Source organism: Rissa tridactyla, chromosome 22, assembly GCF_028500815.1.
Source record: "Rissa tridactyla isolate bRisTri1 chromosome 22, bRisTri1.patW.cur.20221130, whole genome shotgun sequence".
NCBI classification, from domain to species: Eukaryota; Metazoa; Chordata; class Aves; order Charadriiformes; family Laridae; genus Rissa; species Rissa tridactyla.
This window is the reverse complement of record NC_071487.1, coordinates 3,391,476-3,406,728: the sequence shown is the minus strand read 5'-3', so window position 1 is coordinate 3,406,728 and position 15,253 is coordinate 3,391,476. Positions and strand designations below refer to the sequence as shown.

At 59.4% G+C, this 15,253-nt stretch overlaps 2 protein-coding genes across 5 annotated transcripts; one reads left to right on the top strand and one right to left on the bottom strand.

The window, feature by feature from the left end:
* Nucleotides 1–18: 18 nt before the first annotated feature.
* S1PR4 (sphingosine-1-phosphate receptor 4) lies at nt 19–14,411 on the bottom strand. Of its 4 annotated transcripts, XM_054182169.1 has the most exons (6): nt 14,329–14,411; nt 12,417–12,618; nt 10,725–10,811; nt 4,848–4,984; nt 3,532–3,749; nt 19–3,460 (listed from the first exon to the last, which is right to left on the bottom strand). In XM_054182169.1, the coding sequence occupies exons 5-6, from the start codon at nt 3,552–3,554 to the stop codon at nt 2,332–2,334; spliced, it is 1,152 nt and encodes a 383-aa protein (XP_054038144.1). In that variant the 5' UTR covers nt 3,555–3,749; nt 4,848–4,984; nt 10,725–10,811; nt 12,417–12,618; nt 14,329–14,411; the 3' UTR covers nt 19–2,331. The 4 variants fall into 4 exon arrangements, with proteins under 4 accessions (XP_054038144.1, XP_054038141.1, XP_054038142.1 ...); XM_054182166.1 differs by having other exon boundaries at nt 19–3,749; XM_054182167.1 differs by having other exon boundaries at nt 19–3,749; nt 14,240–14,367.
* LOC128900724 (duodenase-1-like) lies at nt 11,884–14,205 on the top strand. Its single transcript, XM_054182195.1, has 5 exons — nt 11,884–12,251; nt 12,349–12,493; nt 12,690–12,825; nt 13,148–13,399; nt 13,723–14,205. Exons 2-5 carry the CDS (start codon nt 12,408–12,410, stop codon nt 13,855–13,857), a joined length of 609 nt encoding a protein of 202 aa, XP_054038170.1. The 5' UTR covers nt 11,884–12,251; nt 12,349–12,407; the 3' UTR covers nt 13,858–14,205.
* Nucleotides 14,412–15,253: the final 842 nt, after the last annotated feature.

The following is a 15,253-nucleotide window of genomic DNA, read 5'->3' as shown; positions in this document are numbered from 1 at the left end:
ATCAAAGAGGGTCTTTCTTATCAGCTAGATTTATTGCAAAACACATGGGCCGGGAGCTCGGCACCTCCTGCCGAGGGGCTGCCGCGGGAGGGTTTGAAGTCGTCAGGAGCTTCTCCTCCCCAGCGCTTGGGTGGCTTTGGCCTCCTTTGCCCGGGGAGAGGAGGCGTTTGGGCGCTGCTCTGATTTTTCACTGGGTTGGGGAAGGGAAGAGCAGGGCTCGGCCCTGGGGAGCCAGGGGAGAGTCAATGCTGTGTGTCCGGGGTCCTTGGGGACCTTCTCTGCCCGGCTCACAGGGAGGTGGAGACCCTCAGGACATTTCCCTGGCCGAGCATGGATGACCCCCTTCCCCGAATGTGGTAGCGCTCAGAGCGAACATGCTGGGGTCAGACGCCTCCGTTCCTTTCCCCAGCTGTGCTGAACTTCGGAAGGGCTCGGGGCCGGCTCCACCCCGCTCCCGGTGATGACTCTCTTACAGACTCAAGTGATTCTTGCAAATCTGTTCTGTTGCAAACACTGTTTTCAGAAAAGTTTCGGGAAGGATGCAGCCTTTTCGGCCCAGAAAGGAAGAGGAAACAGGTCCTGCTGCTTCTGTTCTGGTGTGAGCCAAACCCCACCAGAGACAATAGAATGCAAAGCCATCTAGAAGCTGCTGCTCAACCTTCCAGTGCCCTCCACAGTGGGCATCTTAGGACTTGGCACGTTTGCCGGAGCATGGCACACCTCTCTGGGAGGCCCCAGCGCTGCGAACCCTCTGCTGTACAGGTGTGTGTTGCCTGAGAGGTTCGGCCCCATGGGAGTGGGTAGCTCTGCCATGCTTGATGGGACCAGACTCCTCAGTCATAGAATAGAATCACAGAATGTGTTGTGTTGGAAGGGACATTTAAAGGCCATCTAGTCCAACCCCCCTGCAGTGAGCAGGGACAGCTTGAACTAGATCAGGTCGCTCAGAGCCTCATCCAGCCTGGCCTTGAATGTCTCCAGGGATGGGGCCTCCACCACACAATCACAGAATATCGGGGTTGGAAGGGACCTCTGGAGATCATCTCCTCCAACCCCCGGCCACAGCAGGGTCACCCACAGCAGGTGGCACAGGAACGCGTCCAGGCGGGGTTGGGATGTCTCCAGAGACGGAGACTCCCCCACCTCTCTGGGCAGCCTGTGCCAGGGCTCTGCCACCCTCACAGCAAAGAAGTTCCTCCTCGTGTTGAGATGGAGCTTCCCATGGTCAAGTTTGTGCCCGTTACCCCTTGTCCTGTCCCCGGGCACCACTGAGAAGAGCCTGGCCCCATCCTCCTGACACCCCCCCTTTCAGTATTGATAAGCGTTGATAAGATCCCCCTCAGTCTTCTTTTTCCAGACTAAAAAGCCCCAAATCCCTCAGCCTTTCCTCATCAGAGAGGTGTTCCAGTGCCCTACTCATCTCCATAGCCCTTTACAGTCCCCTCTCCAGCAGGTCCCTGTCCTTGAACTGGGAAGCCCCAAACCCGAGGAGCCAGTCACTGCGGGTGCCTCCCGTGGCGGTGCCAGCGCTGCCACTGCGGGTGCAGCCCCGTACCCAGAGGCACGTTGAGGCTCTTAACTTCTTGCTGCCAAGCTGTGAGCACCGTCACGGCGCTCGCGCAGGCACAACGCCCAACCTCTGCGCTCCGGCGAGGGACTGGGCTGTTGCCGCAGCCCTCTGCCATCCCGTGGCTGGTTTGTGCTGCGCTCCAGGTGGGCACTCGCTTCCTGGCCAGGGGCCTCCGAGCTGCCCCACAGCTGCACGCACTTGCGCTTGCAAACCCAGTTGTTCTTGACTCCCTGGCAAGACTTCAAGGCTGCAGCCTTTCCCAGCAGCTGCGCCCATCACGGCAATTCCAGGAGGCTGTAAGCCGCAGGAGAAGACTCAAGTATCGCCTCCAGCCCTGCGTGACGTGCAGTGGCAGCGTTGCCAGCTCAGCCTGATCCCCAGGGGTTGGGGGACAGTCTGGTTGGGGATACCCACCCTATTTGTCACTGTGCCCTGGGGCAAAACGCCCTCATCTGGGCAGGTACAGCATCTATACTCATGCACACCCAGAACAGGGTCCACTTATAACCAGTTGTCTCAGCAGAGCGCCAACCCCACAATGCGCCCGTGTCCTTCGCTCCCATCCCAGGAGCAATGCCTGTCCCTATGCTGCACCCACAATGAAGCAACATCCCAGTCTGAAGGGACTGGAAAGCCTGGCCGGTTAAAAACTGGAGTGGTGGGGCTGCACCTGGTCAGCCTGAGCTGCATGGAAGCTACAGTTCTGCCAGGCCAGGACCAGCAGCATGAGGCCCTGGGGGGCTGTCTGGCACCAGGACCTCTCAGAGGCTGGGGAGGTTGCTCATCATGCTGGAGTTGCTGGAGAGAGGTGCTCTGGGCCGGGCGTTCCGTGCTACGGAGCTGCGGAAACTTTCCCGGTAACGCAGGGAGCTCTCTGTGGACGAGCCAGAGTTGATGTCTGTGATGACCAGGCAGTTCCCAGGCTTGCAAAGCCCAACCCTGACGCAGCAGCAGCACAGGAGGCTTCCCACAGCGCGGCGCACCTCCACGCTCCAGAGGGAGTAAATGACGGGGTTAATGCCCGAGTTGAGCATGGCCAGAGCCAAGGTCCAGTCCAGGTTGTGGAGGTGTGAGCAGGTCTGGGTCTCACAGAAGACGTCAAAGAGCAACAGGACAAAGAGTGGGCTCCAGCAGATGATGAAGGCGCTCAGGATCATCAGCACAGTCTTGAGCAAGCGCATGGACCGTATGCGGCTGTGCCGAGAGCTGGTTTGCTTAGAGCTGGCCTGGACCAGCTGGAAGATGGAGATGTAGAGGCCGACGATCCCCAGGAGGATGATGCTGAACATGACTACGGAGAAAAGGATGTAGTTCTTGGAGTACAGAGGCAGGAGGACAGAGCAGGCATTGAAGTCGCACAGGCAGTTCCAGCCCAGCAGTGGGAGCAGTCCGATGATGAAAGCCAGCAGCCAAGAAGAAATGATCAGGGCACGTAAGCGCAGGGTCTTGCTGGCTTCATTCTCAGCGATTGGCCTTACCATGGCACTGTAGCGCTCGATGGCGGTCACAAGCAAGCTGAAGGTGGAGGCAGCCAGTGCGATGAAGAGGATGCCTTCCCGCAGGAACCAGAGCTGAGGTGAAAGCTGGAAGGTCTTCTTGCCCGAGAGGCAGAGATTAGAAAGATAGGCAATTCCTGCAAGCAGGTCGCTCACGGTGATGCTGGCAATGCAGGAGTAGACCCAGCGGCGGGCTCGCAGACACCGCAGGATGGCCAGCAGCACGAGCAGGTTCTCCAGGATGATGATGCAGCTGATGACGACAAAGGTTGTGCGGATGAGTCCCATGCCCTCATCCCCAGACTGCCGGTTGGTCAGCTTGCCTGTGAAGTTGTAGTGCTGCAGGATGATGTTCACGTTCCTCATGGCAGCCAGCTGCAGGCAGGAACCTTTCCTGTCGAGCAGGTCAAGTTTGAGCTCAGGATATTGAGCAGAGCCCAGTGGAAGGGGAAGGGAGCGATTTACCAGCCAGCTGGGCTCTGGACCATCCATCTTCTGAGCCTAGGTCAGCAGCCCAGGGATGCACGATGGAGCAACGGTTTGAGACGGGGTTTGGAGCAGAGCAGACCCTCTGTTTGAGGGCTGGAGGCAGCTGTGAGACTCTGCCACACAGGACGGGGTCTGATCCCAGCAGCCCCACCCAGCCCGGAGATGAGAGCGCCCTGTCTGCCAGCCCTGCGTCGCTGAAAGAACAAGGAGAGAGGAGGGTGAGGTGTTTTGTAAGTCCACGTATGAGTACGGGCTTCCTGTTGTTTAATAAAGTTTCCTGTTGTGATCTGGAGTATTGACATTGTTTCTAACAGCTCTCACCATTTCTCAGTAAGGGTCTGGCTGTTCTCAGCTTTGCTGTGGTTGTGAAGGTGGGACGTGAATGAAATAATGTCAGGCCCCTCTTTGAGGGGGCAGGCTGGGTCGAATGGGGTAACACCGCCCACCTTGATGGGCTGAACAAAGCCAAGTGCTGGCAAGAGCACCCAGATGGCCCGAGGCACTGAGTGCTTTGCCTTTCGTGGCATTATATGCACCCCTGAGTCTGGCAGAGAGCAACTGCCTCTTCAGCAGCTGCCCTGTGCACCACCCATGCCCAGATCCATCCCTCTCCAGGAGGAAGCTCCATGCTCTCACCCCTCTGGGCTCCTCTGTGGGCCCAGCTCCTACCAGTCTCTCGGGACACATCCGTCCCGGTCCCGTCCCGTCAAAGCAGCAAGTCCAGGCACCTGCGTGTCTGGGGCGAGGGCTCGGTTCCACCCAGTTCAAAGAAAACCAGCTCATCAAAGCCCTGCATGTGCCCTGACACTGCACCCTCCACCTTCAGCTCTCCGAGCACCCGCTAGAGATGGGTCAGGATCTTCCCATTCTCTAAGTCACAGACAGGGAAACAGAGGCACAAAGCTGCTGCCTCTTGCCCGGAATTGCAGAATGTGCGAGAGGCCACCCTGGGACCAGAACCCAGGAGTCCCGGCATGATTGTCATGTTAATCATCACAGAATCACAGAATGTGTTGGGTCGGAAGGGACCTCTGAAGGCCATCCCGTCCAACCCCCTGCAGCGAGCAGGGACAGCTTGAACTAGATCAGGTCGCTCAGAGCCTCATCCAGCCTGGCCTTGAATGTCTCCAGGGATGGGGCCTCCACCCCCTCTCTGGGCAACCTGGGCCAGTGTCTCACCACCACAGTGTCTATCATTGACCTACTCCCCGCGTCTGCGAAATTTGACTGGAGAGAAAGTCTTGAAACGTGCTATTCCCAACCGCGGCAGTTGAATTTGCCTTATGACTCACCTGTCGTGAGTGGCCCGAGGCTCTTGCTGCCGGAGGGAGGTCCAGCAGCCCGCCGTGCTCTCCAGCTGCTCCTCTGAGGCCCGGCACGGAGTAGATTGCGGGGAGGGCTCCTTGTGCAAAATAAGCGAGGCTTCTACCTACCAAAGTGGAAAAAGGGAAGTTACAACATCAACCACATTTCAGTGCAAGATGGACCCCACCCAAAGCAGCTGCAAAGAGGCATTAGAGAAGAAAATAAAAGAGCGAGCACCTTTGAACTCAGGATCACAGCAGGAGCTGTGCCCTGCTTTCTGCTTTCACCTGTGTTCTCACTCCAGACTGGCACGAAGCCATGGTCCCCAAGTTGAAAGCAGAGCGGTGATTTCTTCCGTCAGCACGGCAAGCAGGGAGTTGCCCTGGGAGCCCATCCGCTCTTGATGAGTGGCGAGATCCTAGCCCGGATCGCAGCCCAGGCAAGTGTAAAATGCAAAGGAGGTTCCTGCTGCAGGAAGGCGTGTGCAAGCAGGAGAGGTTCTCATCAAAAAGCTGAGGGATCCATCCTCCACATTCACCCTTTCCACTGGCGTTTTGGGCTTTTCTATCGTCGGCAGCGTAGAAAAGAAACTCGTGCTGATAAAGTCAGCACATGACCCCCAAGATCGAAGGAGCGGAAATCAGCAGGAAGACCGGGCCACGAGCGCAGCTCCGGCCAGAGAGCAGGGGCGCGAGGTTGCACACCCAGCACAGAGAGCGCGCTCCCAAACGGGCCGGGCAGACGCTCCTGGTACGGCGCTGGAATCAAAAGGGTCAGTGCGATTCTCGCACGTCACCCCTGCTTTATTCGGGCTTCGGGCTGAGCCTCCAGCCAATGCGTCTGCTCAGGACAGAACTGGTGGGGCGCCCCTAAAAGATCAGAGGATGGAGAAACTTGCCTGGTCAGGGGCCCTGAGTAGCTGCTCAAATAGCTGGTGGCATGTGAGAGAGACCTGACAGGAACGAGCCCTTCGTCAGGGGTGTCTGCGGAGGGTGCAGGGCGGGTGGGAGGCAAATGCTTTTGACGGCAGGAGGGCTTGAGGCAGAAAAGCAGCTGGGACAGCTCAACCCAAGGGGTGCCGGGTCTTCTGGACCATCAAAAGGCTCTTCCTAATGCCCCTTCCACAAGCACATCAGGTCAAGAGCTGTTGCAGTGAGACAAGACCTTGTTCCTTGGTGTGTCCTGGCCTGTTTGGCCTCTCCGTAGCGGAGGGGACTGGGTTCTAGCGGAGGGGACTGGGTTCCCGCGAGGCACACCGCAGTTTCACAGCACGTCGCGAGGCGGGCCGGCTCTGGGAAGCTGCTTGAGCTTGTCCCAAGCCCTGGTGCAGCGCCTCTCGCTCCTGTCCCCAGCAGCCTGCAGAGCTCCCTGCCTCCTGGCGCGGCACCGCACACCCCAAACACGGCTCCCACCGCACGTCCCACGGCCTGGGGTCCCCTCTGCTCCATGCAACCAGCTCAGCAGAGCGGGGCACAAGTGTCCCCCTCCGAGCTGCTGCCACCAGACACGGCTGGGGGCAAACCAGGCTCCCCCACGGCGGGGCACCCACACGAGGGAGAGTTCCTGTTGTTCTGCAGCAGCTCCCCATTGCTATCTGCACAGATGCAGGCTGAGCTTTATCTTGGTACTTCTCCCTTGCTACCGTTTCAGCTCAGATGTTCTTTCTTTGAAATGAAGGTTGGGGTGGGGGGGGAGTGACACCCCATCCTGCAACGTTTCTCATCTCTTTCCTTCAGATCAAGACCACAATCTGCTTGAAACTGCTTGCTAGCTGCTGAGTGCTGGGCTTCGAAGGACCAAGCCTACGGGGGCCAATTGCAGCCCCCCGAGCCTTCTGCCAGAGCCGTGGCCAGAGCGGGTGTTCACGGATGCTGAGATGAGGCGCCTTCGCGGCAGAAGCCCTGGAACCCCCTACTTGCCCGTCCCAAGGCCAACGGGAAGGCAAAAGCTCTTTGGCCCCAGAGGGAAGAGTTTGCAGACAGGGAGGCCCAGAGAGGAGCAGGGCAGGAGCAGCCCGCAGCCCGGCTCCCTGGGTTGGTGGCCCGTGGCCAGCGGCATGCCCGGTGACTCCTGCCCTGAGCCCACCTGCTCCCGCGAGGGCGTCCATCTCCAGATTGTGGGGGGCCACAAGCAGCTGCGGGGGAAAGACAGCAAGCTTCAAATGCAAGATAAAACATCAGTGATTTCTGTTGAGGTTTTCCTGCTGTGCTGCTGCACGGTCCTGATTAAAACTTTTATTTTCAGACATTCTGGTGAAAAAAAAAACAAAAAAAAAAAATCCCTGGGTGAAGCTCTGTGGAGAGCTCTGCCTGGTGGGCCTAGCCAGGCGACCCCCCAGGCTGGCTCATGGGCAGCTGGTCGTCCCCATCTCTGTCCCACCCGCCTGTCCTGTCCCCTCTGTGTGGCCCCAGCGCCATTCAACGTCAGCCAAGGCATCCATTTGCCCGCAGGTGTTTTTCTGCTCCAGGAAGGGTGGAGTTGGTTTAAAAAAACGACTGCTTGCTCCTGGCGCTTGGTTGGTGGCATTTCCTAGCTTTGGTCTCTTCTACCGCGCAGCAGCAAGCAGGCAACTTTCCAGCGGCAAGTCCCAGTCTCCAAAGCGGCAGGATGCTTCTGGCCCCAGAAGGGAGCTGGGAAGAGCCAGCGGGGCCCCCCTGACTTGGGCTGACACCAAACGCTGGAGACCTGGCCCTTCACAGCGCTCCAAGAATCGTCCCAAGGAGCTGGGTGTCAGTCCGTCGAAATCGGGTGGTGGCGATGGTGGGTCTCCGTAGGAAAAGGGTCTCTGCAGTGCACCTCTGGATTTGAAGGAGAACAAGAACACGAAGGAGAAAGTTTCAGGATCACCTCCTTTAGACCACAGTCACGACTGTAAATGGCAAAGTTTTGTTGATTTTTTTTCTTCAAGTGCCTTTTCTTTAGAATTTTGCATTTCCTCAATGCAAAAACATTAAACGGAAAGCAAACAGCTTTACGAAATGCCCGCCTGCACCCCCCCTAAAAAAAAGATAATTACTTGGACGTCAACCCAAAAAATCACTTCATCTCTGGGCCGGCGCAGACCCCATCACACCTTCCCCCCCTTTACGACGGGGTTGAGGTTTTGATCTTTTGGCTGGTCTGCGGCGGAAACCCTCAGTGGTGCCCGTAGGATGGGAGCAGCGGAAGAGCTCATCCCTCAGCATCCCGCCGGGGTGAGCACGCCACGAACGCACACTCCCGAGTCCGGCTGCTTCTTTACAGCGTGGCGTTTCGTGCAGCTCCCGACAGCCCCCGGTGATTGCCAGAAAACCAATCCCTCCCCTCCCTAGGTCTGGATGTAGGCCTGGGCAGCTGGAGAAGCTGGACCAAATGTCCCTGCTGGCTGCAGGGGGGGTTGGACTAGATGACCTTTAAAGGTCCCTTCCAACCCAACACATTCTATGATTCTGTGACCAGCTCAGTGCCTGTTCTCCAAACGCCAAGCCCAGTCCAGAGCTCTTCTACTGCACCTGGGACAAGCTCGGCTTTCCCCTCGCATCTTCTGCCCTGTGACCAGGTCCCCGGTGAGCAGGCACCTTCCTCAGGAGGGAGGGAGCTGCACGGCGCTCCTGCCATCCCCACTCGGTGTGGCATGGCCAGCCATGGTCAGCGTGGTGTCACTGAGGCCACAAGGCTGCTCCAGAGGCCTGGCTGGAGCCTCTGGCCCAGGGTGGGCTGTGCAGGACCCATCAAACCCCTCATGTGGGCTCATCAACACCATGTTGGGTGCTGGTGGATGAGAAGCTCAGCGTGAGCAGGCAACGAGCGCTTGCAGCCCAGAAAGCCAACCACATCCTGGACCGCATCAACAGAAGCGTGGGCAGCAGGTCCAGGGAGGGGATTCTGCCCCCTCTGCTCCGCTCTGGTGAGACCCCACCTGGAGCACTGCGTCCAGCTCTGGAGCCCTCAGCACAAGAAAGACATGGAGCTGTTGGAGCGGGTCCAGCGGAGGCCCCGGAGATGCTGGGAGGGCTGGAGCCCCTCTGCTGTGAGGACAGGCTGAGAGAGCTGGGGGGGTTCAGCCTGGAGAAGAGAAGGCTCCGCGGAGACCTTCCAGCCCCTTCCAGTCCCTAAAGGGGGCTACAGGAGGACAGGGAGGGACTCTGGAGCAGGGAGTGTAATGACAGGATGAGGGGGAACGGTTTCAAACTGAAGGAGGGGAGATTTAGATTGAATATTAGGAAGAAACTCTTCACTGTGAGGGTGGTGAGCCCCTGGCCCAGGTTGCCCAGAGAAGCTGTGGCTGCCCCATCCCTGGAGGGGTTCAAGGCCAGGTTGGCCTGGGCTTGGAGCAACCTGGGCTGGTGGGAGGTGTCCCTGCCCAGGGCAGGGGGTTGGAACTAGATGGTCTTTAAGGTCCCTTCCAACCCGAACCATTCTAGGATTCTATGATTCTATGTTAGACCCTCTGGGGCAGAGCCCAGCCCGACGCCAGACTCGCCCCCAGAAGAGCTGCTTCTTCCCGTGTTGGTGTGGCGATGGCGGGGAGGAACCAGCCCTCACCCAGGAAAGGGGCCGGGAGGGCTCCGCGTAAACAGCAGGGCGATGGCCGCGCAGGGCGGGCGGTGCCGGCACCAGGCGCAGGAAACGGGGCTGGTTTGACGCCCAACCTGAGCGCTGCAGAGGAAGGACAAGCAACACACCGTCCTGCGGTTAGTGCCGCCTGGCTGGGGCAGGGGCAACGCCTTTACCGGCAGCAGAGCTGGTGTCTGGAGAGCAGAAATTCATCCCAAGCTCGGCTGCTCAGCCTGTGCATCGCTTCCTCCAACCTGCTGTTTTCCCTCCCTGCCTGTTATGCGTAAGAATACGAAGCGGTTTTGGGGCAGAGAACTGCTGTCTGGTTTCTACCGTCTGCGGCAGAGCCTGGCCCTGGTACCGCTGACCCAAAGGCTGTTAGAGAGCGATAATTAAAACCAAAAGGCCGCGGGCACCTGAGCTCGGAGCTCTCAGCTCACCACCACTGGGACCAAGGAGAAAGCAAGACCTTTGCGCGAGGTTTCTTGCAGGATACGGACTCATGGAGAGAGCTCACAGAGAGGAACGAGGGATCCGGGCGCAGTCAGAGCCCTGCATTCGGGAGGAAGGTTTTAATCAAACCAAAGCCCTGATGCCCGTGGACTTCCATGCAGGACAGCCCACGCTCCCGGCGCTCCCTGCCCGAGCTAGTACAGCCCAACCACGAGCCCAGTGACTCTTCTGAAGTTCTGGAGACTGCTCTGGGCAGTAAGAGAGGGACGTATTTATCTGCTGGTTTGTTTATACCTGCACACATGCTCGGATTTTATTTCCAGGAACTGTTTCAGGGGTTTTCCATTCTCGCACCACAGCCCTCCCTCAAACGCCCTCCTCCCAGCGATGCAGATTAACTGGCAGATAAGCCCGGCTGCCACCCTGCTGCCCTTCCGGGACACTTGCCCTGCCAGCTCGCCTGTGTGCCCCCAGCACGGCTACCCTGCTGTCAGCTTGCCCAGAGCCCCCCAGCTTCAAGCCCTGGCTGGGAACGATGAGGACTGGCCGGAGCAGAGGAGCGTTGGGCCGCTCTGACCCATCGGACCCCTCACGTGAGCTCACCAGCGCCGCTTTGCACCCTCTGGGGCAGGGCCCAGCCCCATGCCAGACTCGCCCCCAGAAGAGCGGCTTCTTCCCGTGCTGGTGTGGCGATGGCGGGGAGGAACCAGCCCTCACCCAGGAAACTGAGCCGGCTGCCAGAGGGCATCTTATCGGAGATGGCAAAACCGACCCAGGGCACGCTGCGGGCAGAGGCGGCGACAGCACCTACACACTGCGCTTGTGCCACAGCGCTGCCCGCGCAGGGCATGTCTGCCACCAAGCAGCGCCCTTACCGCCTGCCAAAGGGGCTTCTAGGACGGATCTTCCTCCTCATCCGCTCTCCTTTGCTGGGAGCCTTGGAGCCGCACGTGCTTTTTCACCTGAAATGACACGCGGCAGGAAGGAAAGCTGGTGTCGTGTCTTGGGCAGGAACAGCTGAGTTTACACCACGTGTCGCAGACCTGCCTGAGGACTGGTAACCAGAGACTGCTCCAGAGACGGGGATTTAGGATTAATGCAAGCCCCAATTTCTTCAAGTGATGTGCAGACCCCTCAGGAGTGTTGACAGAAAGTGTCCCAGGGAATGGGCACGCAGACAGGGTCTTTGGGTAGAAAAATCTCCCATAGCAGGACCAAGGATTCGGGAACAGGACGGGGCGGGGGGCAATGAAGCGTCAGAGCGATAATTGTTCTGTTGCCTTTGTCCACGAGGCCAGGAAGGGAGAGGTGCAGCAGGACCGGCGCTCAGTTTAGCATTTAACCAAATCAGACTTTCTTAGGGGCAAGGTGGAGACAACAATCGCAGCCTGGTTTGCAGGTGATTTCGGGTCAGGGAAGGGAGAGGGCAGAGGGTCCGGAGCAGGGCGGATGGTCCCATTTGAAGAGAAGTGCCAGTGGCCAGACCAGCTGCAGAGGGGAAACCATAGAGGGGAAAGAGCGTCTGCAGTTGCTGGGCTTGGCAACAAAGTGTGACGTGACCTGACACCCCCAGGACCAAGTGGCATGAGCTACTGGAGGTACGGTATAAGACAGCCTGATCGCCAGCGCTCGTAGACACCACGCTTTGAAGCAGGTGGGCATGTTTGCAAGGGCATGGAGCCATGGGACGAGGGGCAATGGTTTAAACTAGAGCAGGGCAGGGTTGGATCAGACATGAGGAAGAAGTTCTTTACCCTGAGGGTGGTGAGACACTGGCCCAGGTTGCCCAGAGAGGGGGTGGAGGCCCCATCCCTGGAGACATTCAAGGCCAGGCTGGATGAGGCTCTGAGCGACCTGATCTAGTTCAAGCTGTCCCTGCTCGCTGCAGGGGGTTGGACGGGATGGCCTTTAGAGGTCCCTTCCGACCCAACACATTCTGTGATTCTATATTCTATGAATTGTCCTGCAGCCAAACTGCGGGGAGAAACACTAACTCACACCTCAAAAATACCCTAGGACACCTCTCCCGGTCAGCATCCCGGAGGCTTTGGGACTGCGGCGTAACACGCTCTCTCTGCCCTGGCCTTTCTGTCCTGCTCTATCACTCATCAATCACAGCCTCGGGGCACATCGCCTGTGAGCAGGCCGGGGCGGCAGAGATGCAGATAGACCTGCAGGGATGCTGCGCTGCTCTGATTAGCACAATCAGGCCATCGCACATGGTTTCCTGGCTGCTGGGTACAGCTGGTCCCTGGCTATAAAACCAGCCCTTGGGCACTGGGAAACTCAGACTTCCACACATCTTGGAAGGAGCGTCCAGCTGCGGGAAGAGATGTGCCAGCCCCAGCCGCCGCTGCTGGCCCTGCTGCTCCTGCTTTCCTCCTGCCCGTGCGCCGACGGCAGTAAGCTGGGGTGCCGCAACCTGCCACGAGCGAAGCTGCTGGTCTGGGCTCCGGCCGCAGCAGCCAGGGGCTCACCCTGCGGCGGGGTGTCTTGCAGGTGCTCTACGGGATCAGATTGTGGGGGGCCACGAGGCTTAGCCCCACTCCCACCCTTACATGGCGTACCTGAAGTTAGGGACGTCATCCTGCGGAGGCTTCCTGGTGGCCCCTGACTGGGTGATGACAGCCGCACACTGCACGGGGTGAGTACTTCATACAGGGGCTTTATGCCTTTCTTCCTCCCCCAACCTGTGAGTGACGTCCATCACTGGAGTAATTTTGGAGCAGGCTCCTCTTCCTCCTCCGCTGAGCGGCTCTCTCCGCCTGCCTGCAAAAGGGGAGGGACGCGGGTGAGACCCAACCTGTTTCCCCCCTTCTCCCCTCCGCTGCCACGGCCAGGAATGCCACAGTCATCCTGGGGGCTCACAACATCCTCGCACCAGAAACGACCCAGCAGGTCCGGGGAGTTGTCAGATACCACCCGCACCCGGAATACGACCCCAACACCGTGTCTAACGACATCATGCTGCTCAAGGCAAGGCGGTCCCGCAGCGGGTCGGCGGGTCGAGCGGGGCTGTGGGTCTGGCAGGGTCGGGGCAGAGCACGTCCACGCTGTCAGCTCCATCCGCAAACCACCAGCTCCAGCTGCCGTGGCCCCTGAGTGCTGGAGGCAGGCAGGAACGGGAGGGAGCTGGGAGGGAACGGTGGGCAGGGCTTGGAGCCACATGCCCTATTTGCAGCCGCTCGCCAGAGCTCGCAGCGCTGTGTGTCCCGCTAGACCTCCCCTACTTCTGCGCACAAAGCGTCCTTCAGCTGTTCTGCTCACAGCCTTCTCCAAAACCCCTGCTTTCTCCCAGCTGACGGCGAAGGCCACACTCAATGACTACGTCAAGACCATTCCACTGCCCAAGACCAGCAGTGACCTCCCCACGGGCACCAAGTGCAGCATAGCCGGCTGGGGCATGATCGATAACGACCAGGCGACCAACACGCTCTTTGAAACCAAAGTCTCCATCTACAGCCGCAGGAAATGCATCCGCTTCTATCCGCATCTCAGCACCGGCATGGTCTGTGCCGGCAGCTTCCACGAGCTGAGGGATTCCAGCCAGGTAGGGGCTGCGATGGGCTGGGGGCTTGGCCGGGGGCTGGCTGGCTCCCATAGCAGGGGCCGCTGCTGGCACAGGCTCAGCTGGTTCCCAGGAGAGGTGACAAGCATTTGATTTGTGGCTCCCGTGAGGACTAGCTCTCTGGGTGCCCTGACGCCACGGTCCAGCGCAGCACCAGGGGCTCCGGGGTGGACGCATGGGGCAGGAGCAGCTGCAGATCCGGAGCAGAGACATGGCCCTGCTGGCGGTGCCTGGGCAGGGATGGACCAAGAAACCTGTTCCCACAGGGAAGAGACCTCTAAAACCAGCCTCTCATCTGTCCTCAGGGAGATTCTGGCGGGCCCCTGGTATGCAAGAAGGTGGCACAAGGCGTCGTTTCCTCCGGGCACAACAGCCCGCCCGGCATCTACACCCGCATCTCCAACTACCTGCCCTGGATCAAAAAAATCATGAAGAAGTAGCAGCAGCAGCAGCATTTGCTCCAGCGTCGGTGCGGCCCTGGAGACTGCGCTGTTTTCCTTCCTGCCCCTGCCGAAGGCTTGACTCCCTCCTCTCTCCTCGGGAACCCGAGTCACCCCATCAGCGCACACAAGGGTCCCCTTCTTTCTGTTCGGAGGCTGCTGGCTGTCCCACTCGCTGCCCATCTCGGGCAGCCAGCTCAGGGCCGTGTTAAATCCCCTGGCAGAAGCAGGGATCGTCCCAGGTGGCACCGAAAAAGGCTGTGCTACAACGGACCCCGTTTCCTTCCGAGATAACCCCGTCCCTGCTTGAACCTTACCGCACTTCAGACACCCACAGTAAACTCAGAGCTGCGCTTCCCCGTGTACGTCTTATTTCCCGTACCTTGCCCCGGGGAGAAAGGAGGGGGGTCTGGGTGGTGAAAACGGGGGGTCAGCCCGTTGGGATAGGGGTGGTCACAGCCCTGCACCCACCGAACCGCTGGCACACGCTGGGGACGAGAGCGACGGTCGTCCTTCCAGGGGTCACGGGGACGAGTGTGTTGCAGGAGGAGGAACTGCCCGGGTAAAAGTGGGCTGGGAAAAGTGACGCGCGCACACCCCGCGCACCGACTTCAGCGACGCCAGCACCTGCCTGGGAGCAGCTGACAGCCAGGGTCTGGTGTGCCAGCAGGTACCAGGGGTCAAAAGCTGCCATTCCCTGCGAAGCGATGACTGTCCCCTCTGCAGGGACGTCACCCTCGCCTGGGAGATGTCGCACCCTAGGACACAGGGCGGCAAGGACAGCAGGCTGTGTCATGGGGAAACCAGGCTAATCTTTTCATCTGTTTTAGCTGTAAGAGGCTCCAGTAGGTGAAGGGAGCTGAACTTTTTGTGGACTGTGCTGTTTCTGTCCCCACCGCCGCGGGCATAGGGCAGGCGGTGGCTGAGATCCCAGGGATGGGGCTTTAGGATCCCAGAGAGGTGACATACTCCAGGCCCCAGCTTGTTGCACACCAGCGCTTTCAGCCTTTGCCTCTGCTGTTCTCCAGCAGCCACAGTCCTCCGTCTCCTGAACAGCAACACGACGTCCTGGGTACAGACATGGATACGGTCTCTGAAAGGGTTGATAAAGGACCTGGGCTCACCAAAGCGCCTGACCCCATGCCACCTCCTCCTTTCCTCCCATGCCAGCTGTAGCGGGAGAGCCCGGCTCTCCCTGGAGAAGGCAAGGGCAAGCCCCAGCTGGGAGCCGTCTGCTGTGGAGCTCACGACTCTCCCCTCGGCCGAGCGATGCTCAGAGATGAGCTTCTCCTCCCCACAAAGGATGCTCCGGCGCTGGTTTCGGACAGCCCGAATACCTCGCACCAGCCCCCCACTTCCATGGCCTGCACCAGGTGTAAAGCAACCTGCCTAAACT